Source organism: Schistocerca americana, chromosome 2 (assembly GCF_021461395.2).
Source record: "Schistocerca americana isolate TAMUIC-IGC-003095 chromosome 2, iqSchAmer2.1, whole genome shotgun sequence".
Classification (NCBI taxonomy): Eukaryota; Metazoa; Arthropoda; class Insecta; order Orthoptera; family Acrididae; genus Schistocerca; species Schistocerca americana.
In genome coordinates this window covers 51,481,942-51,495,913 of record NC_060120.1, presented here as the reverse complement: position 1 = coordinate 51,495,913, position 13,972 = coordinate 51,481,942, and the positions used below count along the sequence as shown (strand labels likewise).

General features: G+C 41.5%; 1 protein-coding gene across 1 annotated transcript in view; it reads left to right on the top strand.

Moving 5' to 3' along the window:
• The window catches only part of LOC124593779 (UTP--glucose-1-phosphate uridylyltransferase-like), a 146,603-nt gene that overhangs the window by 130,697 nt on the left and 1,934 nt on the right, over window positions 1–13,972 (top strand). Inside the window, exons 6-7 of the mRNA XM_047132128.1 lie at window positions 7,525–7,691; window positions 7,844–7,948. Of these exons, the coding sequence (XP_046988084.1) occupies window positions 7,525–7,691; window positions 7,844–7,948 (272 nt within the window). The remainder of the gene's footprint in view (window positions 1–7,524; window positions 7,692–7,843; window positions 7,949–13,972) is intronic.

Below are 13,972 nucleotides of genomic sequence, written 5' to 3'. Positions count from 1 at the left end.
AGAGCCATTTGAACCAAAGTTCTACTTTATGCTCAGCCAGGCTAGAGCCATTGCTGCTAGCCAATGTGACAGCTCTGTGCATTAAATTTCTCAACTTGTATACTCCCAAATAAATTAAAAGTTTAATGAAGTATTTATCCTACTACAGTGTATACGCACAAAAACCAAAATTTCGTTATTTGATAATCTTGCTGGCGTTGCTGTTTTAATGGTCACGCCACGAGATGCCCGCTGACAGAGGAGTGAGAGGCACAATAAGAAAAAATGCCCTGTGCTCATGTGCAACACCAGTGTAGGAAAACTTCAGCCATAATATTGTTAATGTAGTAGGCGGGCAATGTTGATAGTTCAGACTGTAGATCTCGTGCCAGCTGGCATGCCTACAAGCTGCTGTGACTTACCGTGGCGCGTCTTAATAGACGTTGGTAAGCCAAAACGTTATGACTACTTGATCAGCGCCGGCCGGTGTGGCCGTACGGTTCTAGGCGCTTCAGTTTGGAACCGCGTGACCGCTACGGTCGCAGGTTCGAATCCTGCCTCGGGCATGGATGTGTGTGATGTCCTTAGGTTAGTTAGGTTTAAGTAGTTCTAAGTTCTAGGGGACTGATGACCACAGATGTTAAGTCCCATAGTGCTCAGAGCCATTTTGAACTTGATCAGCAACATGTTGGGCCACCTTTGGAAAGCAATATAGCAGCGGTTCTGTGTGACATGGATTCGAAAAGTCATTGGTAGGTCCTGAGAAGTATGTGACACCGGATGTCTAGGCAGAAGTCAAGTGATTCCCGTAAATTACAAGATGGTACTGTGTGTATGCGGGGCTGCCGTCCGATAACATCCCTGTTGTGCTCCTTTGGCTTGAGAAAAGGCGAATCTGGTGGATAAGGCATCATAGTGAGTGCACTACCATACTCTTCAAACCACTCTCGCACGGACAGTTATCATACTGGAAGATGAAATCGCTGTCTGGGGAGATATGAAGCATGATAAAATGCAATTGGTCAACATTAATGTTCATGTAATCCACATCTGTCCTGGTGCGTTCGATTACTACCGAGGTGAATTTCTGCTTTAGCATGATACTGCTCCCAACGACCCGTGTCCATGATGCAGCGCCTGTTGCTAGTAGCCAAGCCCTTTGCCTGGATGACGTAATAGAAAACGTCATTCATCCGACAAGGTGACACATTTCCGTTGATCCACGGTCCAATCACGATAATGGGTGCCCACTGTAATCGTAATTGTTAGTACCACTGGATCAGTTTGGAAACACGTAAGGGACGTCTGCTGGAGCTTGATATTGAACACTGTGCGCTAAAAAGTGTGCTCTGAAAAAATTCTGCCTGCACTAGAATCGTACTCTGTCATCAGACCTACCAGAGATCACAGAATATCATGCTTTACATAGTCGACAAGCCCCAGACACCCACGTTCTGTGATGAGGCGTGTGTCCGACCCATTGTCGTCTACTGATGTTTTCACTGTCCTTCCACTCTTTCCGTAGATGCTCACGACAAAAGCACCCGAACTTCTGATAGCTGCCTTGTGTCAAAGTCGTCTTTACCTATAAACTTCCCCATTTATTGCCGGCCGGTGTGCTCGAGCGGTTCTAGGTGCTTCAGTCCGGAACCGCGCTGCTGCTACGCTCGCTGGTTCGAATCCTGCCTCGGGCATGGATGTGTGTGATGTCCTTAGGTTAGTTAGGTTTAAGTAGTTCTAAGTCTAGGGGACTGATGACCTCAGATGTTAAGTCCCATAGTGTTTAGAGCCATTTGAACCATTTTGAACCCCGTTTGTTGTCCGTATCGTCTTTGGAATGAACAACCATTTGTGTTTGCCTCGCTTATACACTGAGTGACAAAACAATGAAGCGTCAGAAGGGGAAGAAGAAACGAAATAAAACTTCACTGGCTGATATGGTATGTGATTTCAGTGGTACAATATTGAGTCAAATATAGAAAGAACTTGGAACCATACATCAGTAAGATGTCGCACCCCCTCTGGCCTGGACGCAGGCACTGAGTCGGTTGTGAAGGGAGTCGTACAGCAGCTGTATTCTCTCCCTGGGCAAGTTGGCTCACGACTGTTGTAACTAGTCCATGATTTCCTAGATACTGCCACTGTGACGTAGCTGACGTCCGAGCCGGGCACACACATGTTCTATTGAGGACAGATCTGGGGATTTTGCTGAACGTGGGAATACTTCAACATCACACAGATAAATGTTTTTGAAACTTTTTACGGTGATTCTATTAGAAAGTCATCGGCTACAATAATTTTAAAATTTTTTGAAATGAAACAGTCCGAACCACTTAAAGATGTTTATTTATTTACTGGTGATCGGTTTCGACCACTGTTCTGTACATCGTCCATGGGAGACTGCTGAAGATAGCGAGGAGCAGGTGCCACTCTCGGAGCAATATGCCAGAACAGTGGTCGAAACCGGTCATCATTAAATTAATAAACTTCTTTATGCGGTTGGGATTGTTTTATTATGTAAAATATAATGAGAATGGTTAATAGCGACTCATGACGTTTGTGGACAAGCATTGTCCTACTGAAAAATGGCAGCACGATTCTGTGCAAGAGAGGTAACATGTGAGGATGGAGTATGTACGTGACATGGTGCCGTCAGAATTACGTCACTACCCGCCGTGACCCCAAGCCGTGTCCGATGACTCTCCACACCACGACGCTGGGACTAATACCTCTGTGCCGCTCTAAAACATTGGAAGAGCGAGACGTTTTCCAAGGTCACCACCATACTTGCCAACGATAGTCATCTGGAGTAGTGCAGAACCATGATTCCTCGCTGAACACAGCGCAACGCCATTCAATCGCAGTTCACGCTTCCAATCATGGCACCTCTCCAAAGCCGGCCAGTGTAGCCGTGCGGTTCTAAGCGCTTCAGTTTGGAACCGCGTGACCGCTACGGTCGCAGGTTCGAATCCTGCCTCGGGCATGGATGTGTGTGATGTCCTTAGGTTAGTTAGGTTTAAGTAGTTCTAAGTTCTAGGGGACTGATGACCTCAGCTGTTAAGTCCCATGGTGCTCAGAGCCATTTTGAGCCACCTCTCCAAATACAGCGATGTTAGCAGCAGCCTACACATGCGGCCGTAATTCTCTAGACCGGCTGTTGCTAGTCTCAACCCAATTGTATGGGGGGATACAAAATGTTGCAGGGAGTCCATTACTTGTTCTCGGATGGCAAACCCAGATGTGAAGGAGTCAGAACGTGCCTGGTGGACAATACTGCTTGTCTCCCTTCTGGAGGTCAAACGTGGTCAACCACAAACTTGACGACGTCTATGTATTCCCTCACATTCGAATGTAGTCCAACATCGGACCACTGTCACATGTGAATGGCGCAAAAATCTGGATATTGGATGACTCGATCAGCCAACCAAATGGAGACCGATAACTGTCCTGTTCTGATAATGCTGTCTCACACGAATATGTGGCATCTCCGTGTCCTTCATAGTGGTCACTCAAAATCTGAAGCTGTTCACGTCCCTCATATACCCTAGGCCTGAGAACAACACTGAATATGAATAAGACTCATGCTCTCTGGCTGTGAAAGAGGACAGCAACCGTGATCATTCACATGACCGGCGATGCTGAGTACGTATAAACAGTTACAATGACATATGAACATGTCTTCTCTGTTCTTCACTTTTTTTGTCAGGCAGTGTATTTTCTTTACCTGGCCACGTGCCTGCAATCAGACACCATTCTATCTCGCGGCGGTCACTTGTCATAATGTTTCGCTCATCATTGTATAGTGCTTCAGCAGACGGTGGATTTTCGAACTCCTTTATTTTTCCTATGCGTACTGTATATTCAGCCATAATCCATGGTTTCGTAATTGATTAAATAATCTGTGTTGTGCTAATAGTGGCAAGTATTTATTTACAGCTCGTACAAAATAGATACGTGTTTCAAAGTTGTACTGACCTTCAAAGTAGTCACCAGCATTGTGCATAACCCGTTACCAGCGATGTGGAAGTCGTAGGATACTCTTAGCAGTGCCAGTTGTGTTGACAGTTCTAGCGGCGCGGTCTATTGCCCGACGAATTTGTAGCATTTCTGAAGCGAATGACGTGAAGTGTTTCCTTCAGTTTAGAAATCGAGTTGAACTCAAGAGGGCTTAAGTCAGGGGACTGCAGTAGGTGGTATAGCACTTAGGAGCCCCGTCAGTCAAACAAATCAGTAACAGCCTGCACTGTGCGTGCTTGAGCATTGTCCTGCAAGATGATGGTCAGGTCATGCAAAAGTGTCATCACTTCCGTCTCTAAGCGGGTCGTAGGTTGTGTGTCAAAAATGAACAGCTATGGGCGTCGGGAGTGAAGCTGCGGGCATGCTGCCTATTGCGCACATTTTGAGTCGTAACACGACTTCCTGTGGCTGCACGAAAAGCATTATTCAACATGGTCGCGTTGCTGTCAAGGTTCCTCCGAGCCATAATCCGTAGGTAGCAGTCATCCATTGCTGTAGTAGCCCTTGCGCGGCCTGAGCGAAGCATGTCATCGACAGTTCCTGTCTCTCTGTATCTCCTCCATGTCCGAACAATATCTCTTTGGTTCACTCCGAGACGCCTGGACGCTTCCCTTGTTGAGAGTCCTTCCTGACAAAAAGTAACACTGCGGACGCGATCGAAGCGCGGTATTGACCGTCTAGGCGTGGTTGAACTACAGCCGTGTACCTCCTTCCTGGTGGAATGACTGGAACTGATCGGCTGTCGGACTCCCTCCGTTTAATAGGCGCCGCTCATGCATGGTTGTTTACATCTTTGGGTGGGTTTAGTGACATCTCTGAACAGTCAAAGGGACTGTGTCTGTGATACAATATCCACAGTCATTGTCTGTTTTGATGAGTTCTGGGAACCGGCGTGATGCAAAACTTTTTTTGATGAGTGTATGATTACAGGTGCATTTAAGCATTATTTGGAAATTTGTGGAAAGGCCTTATGGGACCAAACTGGACCGTGACAAGACGCCATAGACGGCGCGGCTAAGCATTATTGTTGTCTGCATTAAACTAGAACGAGTCAAGGAGACTAACTGCTGAAAATGCAAATTACCTCGTTAACGTTCGTGCTTACAGTGCAGCTTCAAGCGAGCCCTCAGCAAATGAATATTTCTATGTAACCCTATGCACACCACTTAAAAGCTGTCCCCTGTTTAATGCTGCTGTATTGATGAGATTTCTCAGTCGGTAATGTCGTCACATTTCAAAATGAATGTTTTTCGTTGATCTTGCCTCCTTCGCTCTTTGCGTTCAAACTCGTTCTCTTTCCAGGCATTATATCAAGTTCACCGGGAATGTTGCGAGAGTAAATCACTTTGCTCACAGGCCGGTCATTTGTCGAATTTTTCGCTGTGAAAAGTTATATGAGTTAATTTGTAGCTAGAAAGAAATTTTCACTCTGCAGCGGAGTGTGCCCCAGGCTGTGCCAAAGCCATATCTTCGCAATATACATTCTTCCAGGAGTGCTAGTTCTGCAAGTTTCGCAGGAGAGCTTCTGTGAAGTCTGGAAGATAAGAGACGAGGTACTGGTGGAAGCGAAGCTGTGAGGAGGGGTCGTGAGTTGTGCTTGGGTAGCTCAGTTGGCAGAGCACTTGCCCGCGAAAGGCAGTGTTGGCTCAATGGTTCAAATGGCTCTGAGCACTATGGGACACAACTGCTGTGGTTATCATTCCCCTAGAACTTAGAACTACTTAAACCTAACTAACCTAAGGACATCACACACATCCATGCCCGAGGCAAGATTCGAACCTGCGACCGTAGCAGTCGCACGGTTCCGGACTGCGCGCCTAGAACCGCGAGACCACCGCGGCCGGCAAAGGCAGTGTTCCCGAGTTCAAGGCTCGGTCTGGCATACAGTTTTAATCTTCCAGAATGTTTCATAATTTGTAGCTGTTTGGAAAAAAATGTGATTTTAACATCTTATAATGTTACACTTGGCATTTTTGTATTTCATGGTGTACGATGCATGTAAAGTCTGTGAGTGGTTGCATAATTATCTAGAAACATGCGCTTCTCCACTGAGAACAACGCTTGCCCCAGTCTGTAAACATTATAACCAAAAATAAGTTCCGTAGATCTTACGATGCGGCTGGTGATACATTAGAGAATTAATAGCACATCTAACGAGTGCGGTTCTTTATCCGTGAAAAAGCCGATTTAGCAAAGTTGGATGCGGTGAAGTTCTTGTCAGTAAGTTCGTGGTGAAATCACTTAAAGAATATGTAATAACTGTAGCTTGTCATACTGCAAACATCTCTACGAAAAGTACAAAGAGATGAGGCATATGTATGAAAAATTTTGTTGAAGTAAGAAGCATCGTTTACAAACCATGGACAAGTAAATCTTCGCAATATGCACTAATCGCCAGTTGAAAATCCACAGTGACTCAAAGGAGTGGATAAAAACAACGATCTTTGTCTATCAATATTTGGTGCGTGTTTCTCAGGACACCCATCATTGGTCCCCGTTTTATCGACGGGAATCTATATCTAAATCTCGATTTCTAAGATTTGCTGCTGCCGCAGTTATTGGAAGACATCCCATTGGATATAAAACAATCAGTGTGGTACCAATTTGATGGATATCCCTGCCATTTTGCATACGTAATGACCGACCCTCTTAAGAGAGCATTTGGAGAGTACTGGGACGTTCGTTCAGGAAACGCAAAATGGTCCGCACACGCACCAACCTTAACACTTGTATACTTTTATCTGTGGTGAAAATTGAAATAAGAGATTTGTTAGGAAACACCGACGACTCCCGAAGGCGTAAAATGCCCTATAACACGGACCTGTGCTGACGTTAACTCCAGATTTAATTCAACGTGCACTATTGCATCTCCAGAATAACTTTATAGCGTTTAGCAGTGCTCAAGGTCAACATTATGAGCACTTAGCATAACAGCCGTGATAATAGACACACGAACCGTGCCTGCTTACTTTTGCTATAGTAGGATGCGGGACAGTGGTTTGTGCCGATGTTATCTTGATACTGTGCGAGTCGCACACAGGTTATGTCGTTGGAGTTCCCTTAGAAGATTCTTTCAAATGCCGCAGAAGAAAGTATATAGTTCCATTAGAAATAGCAATCAGTGTCGTTACTAGGCGATTATAAACGATAAAATTTACTTGCAAACGTCAGGAAATTTGCCATGTTGCCCACTGTAAACTGGCGAGAACCTCATCTCGATGTATTTATTTATTCTGAATATGTTTGAGGTGGCCTGTCTTAGTTGCTTTACCCTGTGTAGATAGCACATATCAAATATCTTAAAGTATTCATTCGTTAGAAACTGACTGCAACAATTACTTACAGCTTCTCTTACCCATACATCACACATTTGAAGATAAAGACATTTGTGTCATGTTGTTAAAATACACCAAAATGCATCAGTTTTGTAGTGCTTAAAATTATGTACGCATTCCACTTATATTTTTTGTGCACTTTAACGTAAAGTAATACTTTAACCGCCAGAAAATTTGTATTACTACTGTTTAGGAGTCAACGTTCCACGCCGTCGGTTTTTGCCAGTTAAAAAAACTTCGGATCTGTTGCTGGTGATGAGCAATCTGTATAAATTGAAGAACGGATCACTTTCAATGAACCCTCTTCGAGGAAGTGACACGGTACCACTTGTCCACCTTTCTGAAGAGTATTATAAGGAGGTATGAAGTATGCCGTCGACGTATGTGCAAAATAACGAGGATATATTAGAGTTCACTGTTTTACTTTCCAAGGAAGAAGTCTTATGAAGTACACTGATAAGTATACCACTTCCCCTGGATTTCGTTATAGTCACTGCACCTTTTCTTTGCAGGTGAAGGACTTTCTCGCCAGATTTCAAAATATCCCAGACATTCTGGAATTGGAATTTCTAACAGTATCTGGAAACGTTTATTTTTCTAAAGGAGTATCTTTAAAGGTTAGTAGTTATGCAACTTTCAAGGCCCTACTTTAATTCCATGTTTACAACCAGTCCGCTAAAATTAGACACTGCATACATCTGATACGCGATAAACACCTCTAGAAGTACATGAGATGTTAAAAAACTACACGCTTGAAAGGCCGGGAGTACTTAGATTCTAGGCTATGATATTATTTCATGCGCTGTTGTAATAATACTAAATTTTTAGGCCTTATTAACTAACATATTATCTTACACACGTGCGAGAGTTTTGATTACACGTTTAATGTCAGTGTTACCATAGGAAATGAGATGATCATGGAGTTGTTTATTTGTGAGAGTGTCAAACATTTTTGTGGAACATGATCTAAGCGAAGTTGTTTATCATTGTAAACTGTATGTCTTTATTTCTTTCTAATTATTGCTGCTGCATTGCGTTTCAAAGATGGACTGGCGCGCTTTAAGGTTGTGGTAATATTTTGGTTCATCAGTGCACATTGTGATCTTCAATTTTTACCATCCACGTTTGTCCAACTTCCCTTCTATCATACTGTAGGTCTTTTCTAATCAAGAGAAGCAGAGCAGATACTCTCCTTCATCAATTTCCTTTCGTAGCGTCTCGCTATATGCTCAGCCTATGTCCGTTTCATTTTTGTAACCGTCATTATTACATCCTCAACTCCTGTTGTTTCTCTATCCATTCGCTTGTTTTTCTGTCTCGTCTTCTTGCGTCCGACATGCACGTTTGCGTTTCTCGTCAGTAAACGCTCGTTTTGAACAGCTTGCGCTCTTAACATACATTTTCAGTTCTTTAATTTAATACTGGTTGTAGATTTTCTGTTGAAAGTATATTAGAAATTTTATCTTCCAATACTTTTTAAGTGTCTACCTCTTTATTATTTTCAGTTATATTCAGAATACAAACTCTTCAACAATTTCTGTGACCTCGTCATTAATGATAACATCTTCTCGGGTGACCAGCCTAATGGCAGCTCCGTCTTGTCGCAACATTTCAATGAGTTTAGTGTCATCATCTTCAGGTGAAGAGGGGAGTTTTCGCCTGAAGATGATGAAAACAAAACTTTGAAACGTTGCGACAGAATGGCGCCAGCACTCGGTTGATCACCCAAGAGGATTTTATCGTTAATGATGAAGTCATACAAGATGCTGACTAGTTTTTACTCTGAGTACAACTGCAACAAGACGACGCGGCCACTCGGCTTGTCACCGGAGGAGATTTTGTCATTGAAAATGAAATCATAGAAAATATTGACAAGTTTTTATTCTGAGTGCAATTATGACAAGAAGGTGCTACCACTCGGCTGATCACCCGAGAAGACTTCATTAATGAAATACGCCAAGAAAGCCCGTAAACGCAGTCATTAATATCTGTTATTCCTCTAACGGCGTATTAACTCATCATGTTTTCGCTTTTCTGCAGTTAATCTTCAGACCTCCAATCATAATAATTGTGTCCACTTCCTCTACCCTTTGGTGAAGTTCCTCTGGATTCGAAAGAAATAAATCAATGGTATCTGCAAACCAAAGGTGGCTCCGATAAGATCAGTTTATGCGTAACCCTTCTTCATCCCAATTTAATGATTTAAACACCTCCTCCAAAGTCCCAGAAAATATTTTTTTATCAAGTGGAGTAACCTTGCCTAAAATCCTTTCTCAATTTTGAGCGTTTTTCTCTTTTGATCCAATAGATTGGAAGGCGTAGCTTTGTTTTATATATTTTTTAACAAACTGATGTAGGTATACTCTTTTCCTTATTTTATGATGACAAAATCAAACTCTTTATAGTAGTCTATAAACCGCATAAAAAGTGATCACTAATATCCGTTCCTTCTTTTTACCACTTACAAAGTGACCGCGCCTGCTCATTACCATCGATTTAGTCCAGATTTATGGTATACACAAGGTTGGCTAGAAATGTAAATGAGAGAAGTGGGAGCACTAGATGGTCAACCGTTTAGACAGACTAGCAGTTTTGGCATGGATTGGGCGAGGCATGGGCCATTTTACATTACCGTAGTGTCCAGGCGTAGCGGAGAGTACAAAAGAGTAAACTGAAGATTATGAGGTCGAGCCTGTATGCGGAAATATTCTTTATTTTCAATTTTACGTTAATGACACAACAGATAAACCGAAATAGTTGTCAATATATTGTATTTATTAATATTTTCATGAAATACATAAAAAGGACAAACAAAGGAAAATTTGAGATAGCAAATAAATTTCCAGGAGGGGATTCTAATGCATATAGTAGACCTTAGCGTATAAAATTACACAGTTTTATAATTTTACAGTTGCCGATTTGCACTTGCAGGTATGATAGTCATATCAAAAACATGGGGAGCAGTAACTTTCTTGGCATTTTGCACACTTTATAAACGCCACATTTTTACAGTGACATGTTTGTTTTAACGTTTCTTTAGAAAAGCTAACTTGGTTTGCATTCATAGAAGGTTCTCTCCCACTTACAGTTGGCAGCAAACCACGATTAACAAACCGTTTCGCTAAATACTGGCGAGGATAGTTGGTGATATACAATGGACCTTGTTTCGTTGCACTCTTCTCGGGACGTGATTGCTTTTTATGTCGATGAGACAAGAACAGTTTCGAAGCTTTTCGATAAAGCTATTTAGCCGACGATAAAAATAGACATCGCAGAGTTTCACTAACGGAGTGCATTTGGGGGGTTATCCTTCTTCAACTCGAAAACTCTCGTTGTATAACTATACATTTATTTCTCCTCCCCTGAGTCAGTCAACAGAAGAAATTTGTGATTCTTCAACTTCGCACCTGATGATGGCAACATCGTCGTTTGCCAAAATATTGTTCCGTTGGACACTGACCTCTGGCCGCTCACAAGTGATCTGTTTCTCAGTAAGAAATTTGTTCGCCTGTACAAAAGACTTCATCACGTCAGTCAAAAAACATTTGTGTTAGGCTGTTATAAGTTTCACAGATTTTGATAAAGTAATTGCGACAGTCCTACATTTTGCCACGTACTCATCCACCGTTTTCTGACCCTTGGTCATAAAGATCCATTACTCTCTTGTAGGCGTACGAAGTCCTGTACGCTTTAATTACAACCACTTCATGGAAAGTTATTGGCAAAGTCATCTTGGACGTCGTAAGTACAATCCTTTCCTGGAAATATAACTCCAATCACAAGTTTTCCTTTGCCTCTCCTTTCCATGCCTTTCGTGGAAATATTAATTAAAACAATATACTGAGTATTATTTCGGTTTTATTTTCAGAGTCAATTACGTAAAAATTAAAAATTAAAATGTTTCGTATAAGGACTCTACCACACGACACTTGAATTACCTTTCTGTAATCTTCTGTTTCTGCTGGGCCGAACGCTGAATGGAGACTATGCTAACATAAATGGCTCATACATCGCCCAACCCGCGCCAAAAAGGCAAATTTTCGAAACTCTCGGTCGTCTAGATCTCTCACTTCCATCACTTCCATCACTTTCATTTCTGGCCAAGCCCTTCATATACCACAAATTTCGACGAAATAGGTGATGACGCGTACGCCCGCTCCCCTTGTTAGGTGACACACAGTAGATTGTGTTACACCAACTAATGAAGCCGGCTTGTTCTTTTCATTGATTAAGGCTTGATGTTTGTTTTTAGTAGAGAAATAGTAAGACATTTGTGAAAATTTTGTAGACAACTCAAAATACTTCTCGACCTACAGATCTCCACATCTTCCCTAATCGCTGTCTTGTGAATTACACTAATCGTAGCATATTTACAGCTATCCGATATCGCCCTATTACGAAAACATACAACGATTCGCTATGCAAATTTTCCTTTCACCACTTCTTCCCATGCCTTGATGATTTATACTGTATCTCATCAATCATATAAGTTTTTCCTCTTCCCGTGCGCCGATTTCTTCCCCTACTTCTTCTGGTAGTACTTCCGGAATGTACTCAATCTTACAGCTTGTTTGTTTCATTAGGTGCACTATACAGATGTTTAAAAAAAATTTCAAACAGATTTAGTAGTGTCTACCAGTTTGATGTAGCAGAGTCAGCCGATATTCTGAGTAATGTTATGTCAGTGCCCAGTATACGTCATACCTCGGCTGTTGTAGTCTGTTGTCCCTAAAATCTTCTGATTACGCATTCTGACTTTTTGTCGGAGAGTTTCTGAATAGTTTAGTTTAATTCATTCTGACTTTGCTATTATTTACTTTTAACTCTTTTCTTCATCAGCTGTCTTGTGTCGTCTCAAATTTTCTTTCCTTTTCGCTCCTGCAACATCTCTTGCTGTTTCCAATACAATATTTGTTAAATAATCCTTTCTCACATTTAAGCCTAGTATTCTCCACTTCCTAGAAGCTTACACTGTGGTTTCATGGCCAAGATCTGAGTTTTGTCAAAGAATACTTGTAATCCTATTGTTTGAAGACTGGCGATCTGGGCACGAACTTCTTCCACATCCAGAGCTGAGATAGCTAAATATATCTCGGTTGTTGTAGAGTGTCACCCTTAAAATCGTCGATGTCACTAGGCTGACTTGTGACAATGCTGATGACATTTTGCCCCAAGATGTGGAGGTGTCATGTAAGACATAACTCCGAAAAGATTGGAGTGGTTTCAACCACATTTCACACGCATGGTTTTTTTTCTCAGGGGGAAAAGGTACTGCGGAAATAAGACACACCTAGCAACTCTGTTTTTGGAGCTGAGTGTATGAAAATCGAAAATGGTGGCAAGTAAACATAGATTTTCAGCTAAGCTTAGTACACACGTCTTAATGTCTAGTGTAAGATTATGCCAGGGCAGCAGCTAATATATTTCGTAACCCACTGCATTAACTATATAGATTTGTTTTCAGTGACTATTTTGGACTATCTATTTATTTAACAGAGCATTAGATCACCGAAATAACCCATCCATTATTTAAAAAAGGAGATACAACCAGCCTGTATAATTAAAGATAAATAATTCCTCTGGACTGTACATACAAAAGTTTTACCCGTATGATTTACTACAAGATCAAAAACAGTCTGGAACCAACTACTTGGAGAATACGAATCGCCCAGACTAAATTCTCACCCTGATACTGATAACTACATATTACAAGTGCAGAAATAAACAACTCTTTACTTTATTCGTAGGTCTCAAAAAGGGTATGATAGCGTCTATAGAAGGACATTTTTAAAAACCTTCAGATCGTACGGTCTTCATGCAAGATTAATTAAAAAATATTGAATTCCCTTTAATCAACACAAATTCGAAGGTAAAGTTCAGGGAAAAAGATTCAAAAGCTTTCGCAATAATAACCAATCTTAGACAAGGTGAAATGTTATCCTCACTTCTTTTCAATGTAACCGACGATTACACCATGAACCCACTAAAATCAAAATTGGAGCAAACCCCTCGATAAGTACAAACTGTCTAGGATTAACGGATGATTTAGCTCTCTTAGCTGTGGATGTGGAAGACGTTAGTGCCCAGATCAACAGTCTTCAAAAAATAGAATTACAACTGCCCTTTGAGAAAACTGATATCTTGCCCACGAACCCCCGTTTAAAGTAAAGCCTTCATAAACAACCAAAAAATGTTCTTAGTTCTTCATTTTAAATATCATGGAAAAATCACCAGGCACAACATAAGTGAGGAAGAAACAGGCATAAATAGGACCAACCAAAAGTCCAGTTTGTAACCCAGTCTAAGTATGATAAGAAAAGTTTGTTAATTGACAATAAGATCGAATACTATAAAACAGTAAGTCTCTCGGAAGTCACATATGCTTGCGAAACATTGATCCAAATGAAAGGAGAACTGATTGCTTCTTCAAAACCGAAAGAAGTGTCATCAGAAGTAGCACAAATAAAAAAAAGACTACGTCGAAGAAGTCTGGAGAATTCTTCCCAATGAAACTGTCTATCGAGAGATTGTCTCAAGAAGTAGGATAAAGAAGAAGGAAAAAATCTCTTATTTCTTTCACATCTTGCGAATGCAAAGAAACGGGATTTTATAACAACTTGAGATGAGAAGTCTTAGAAATA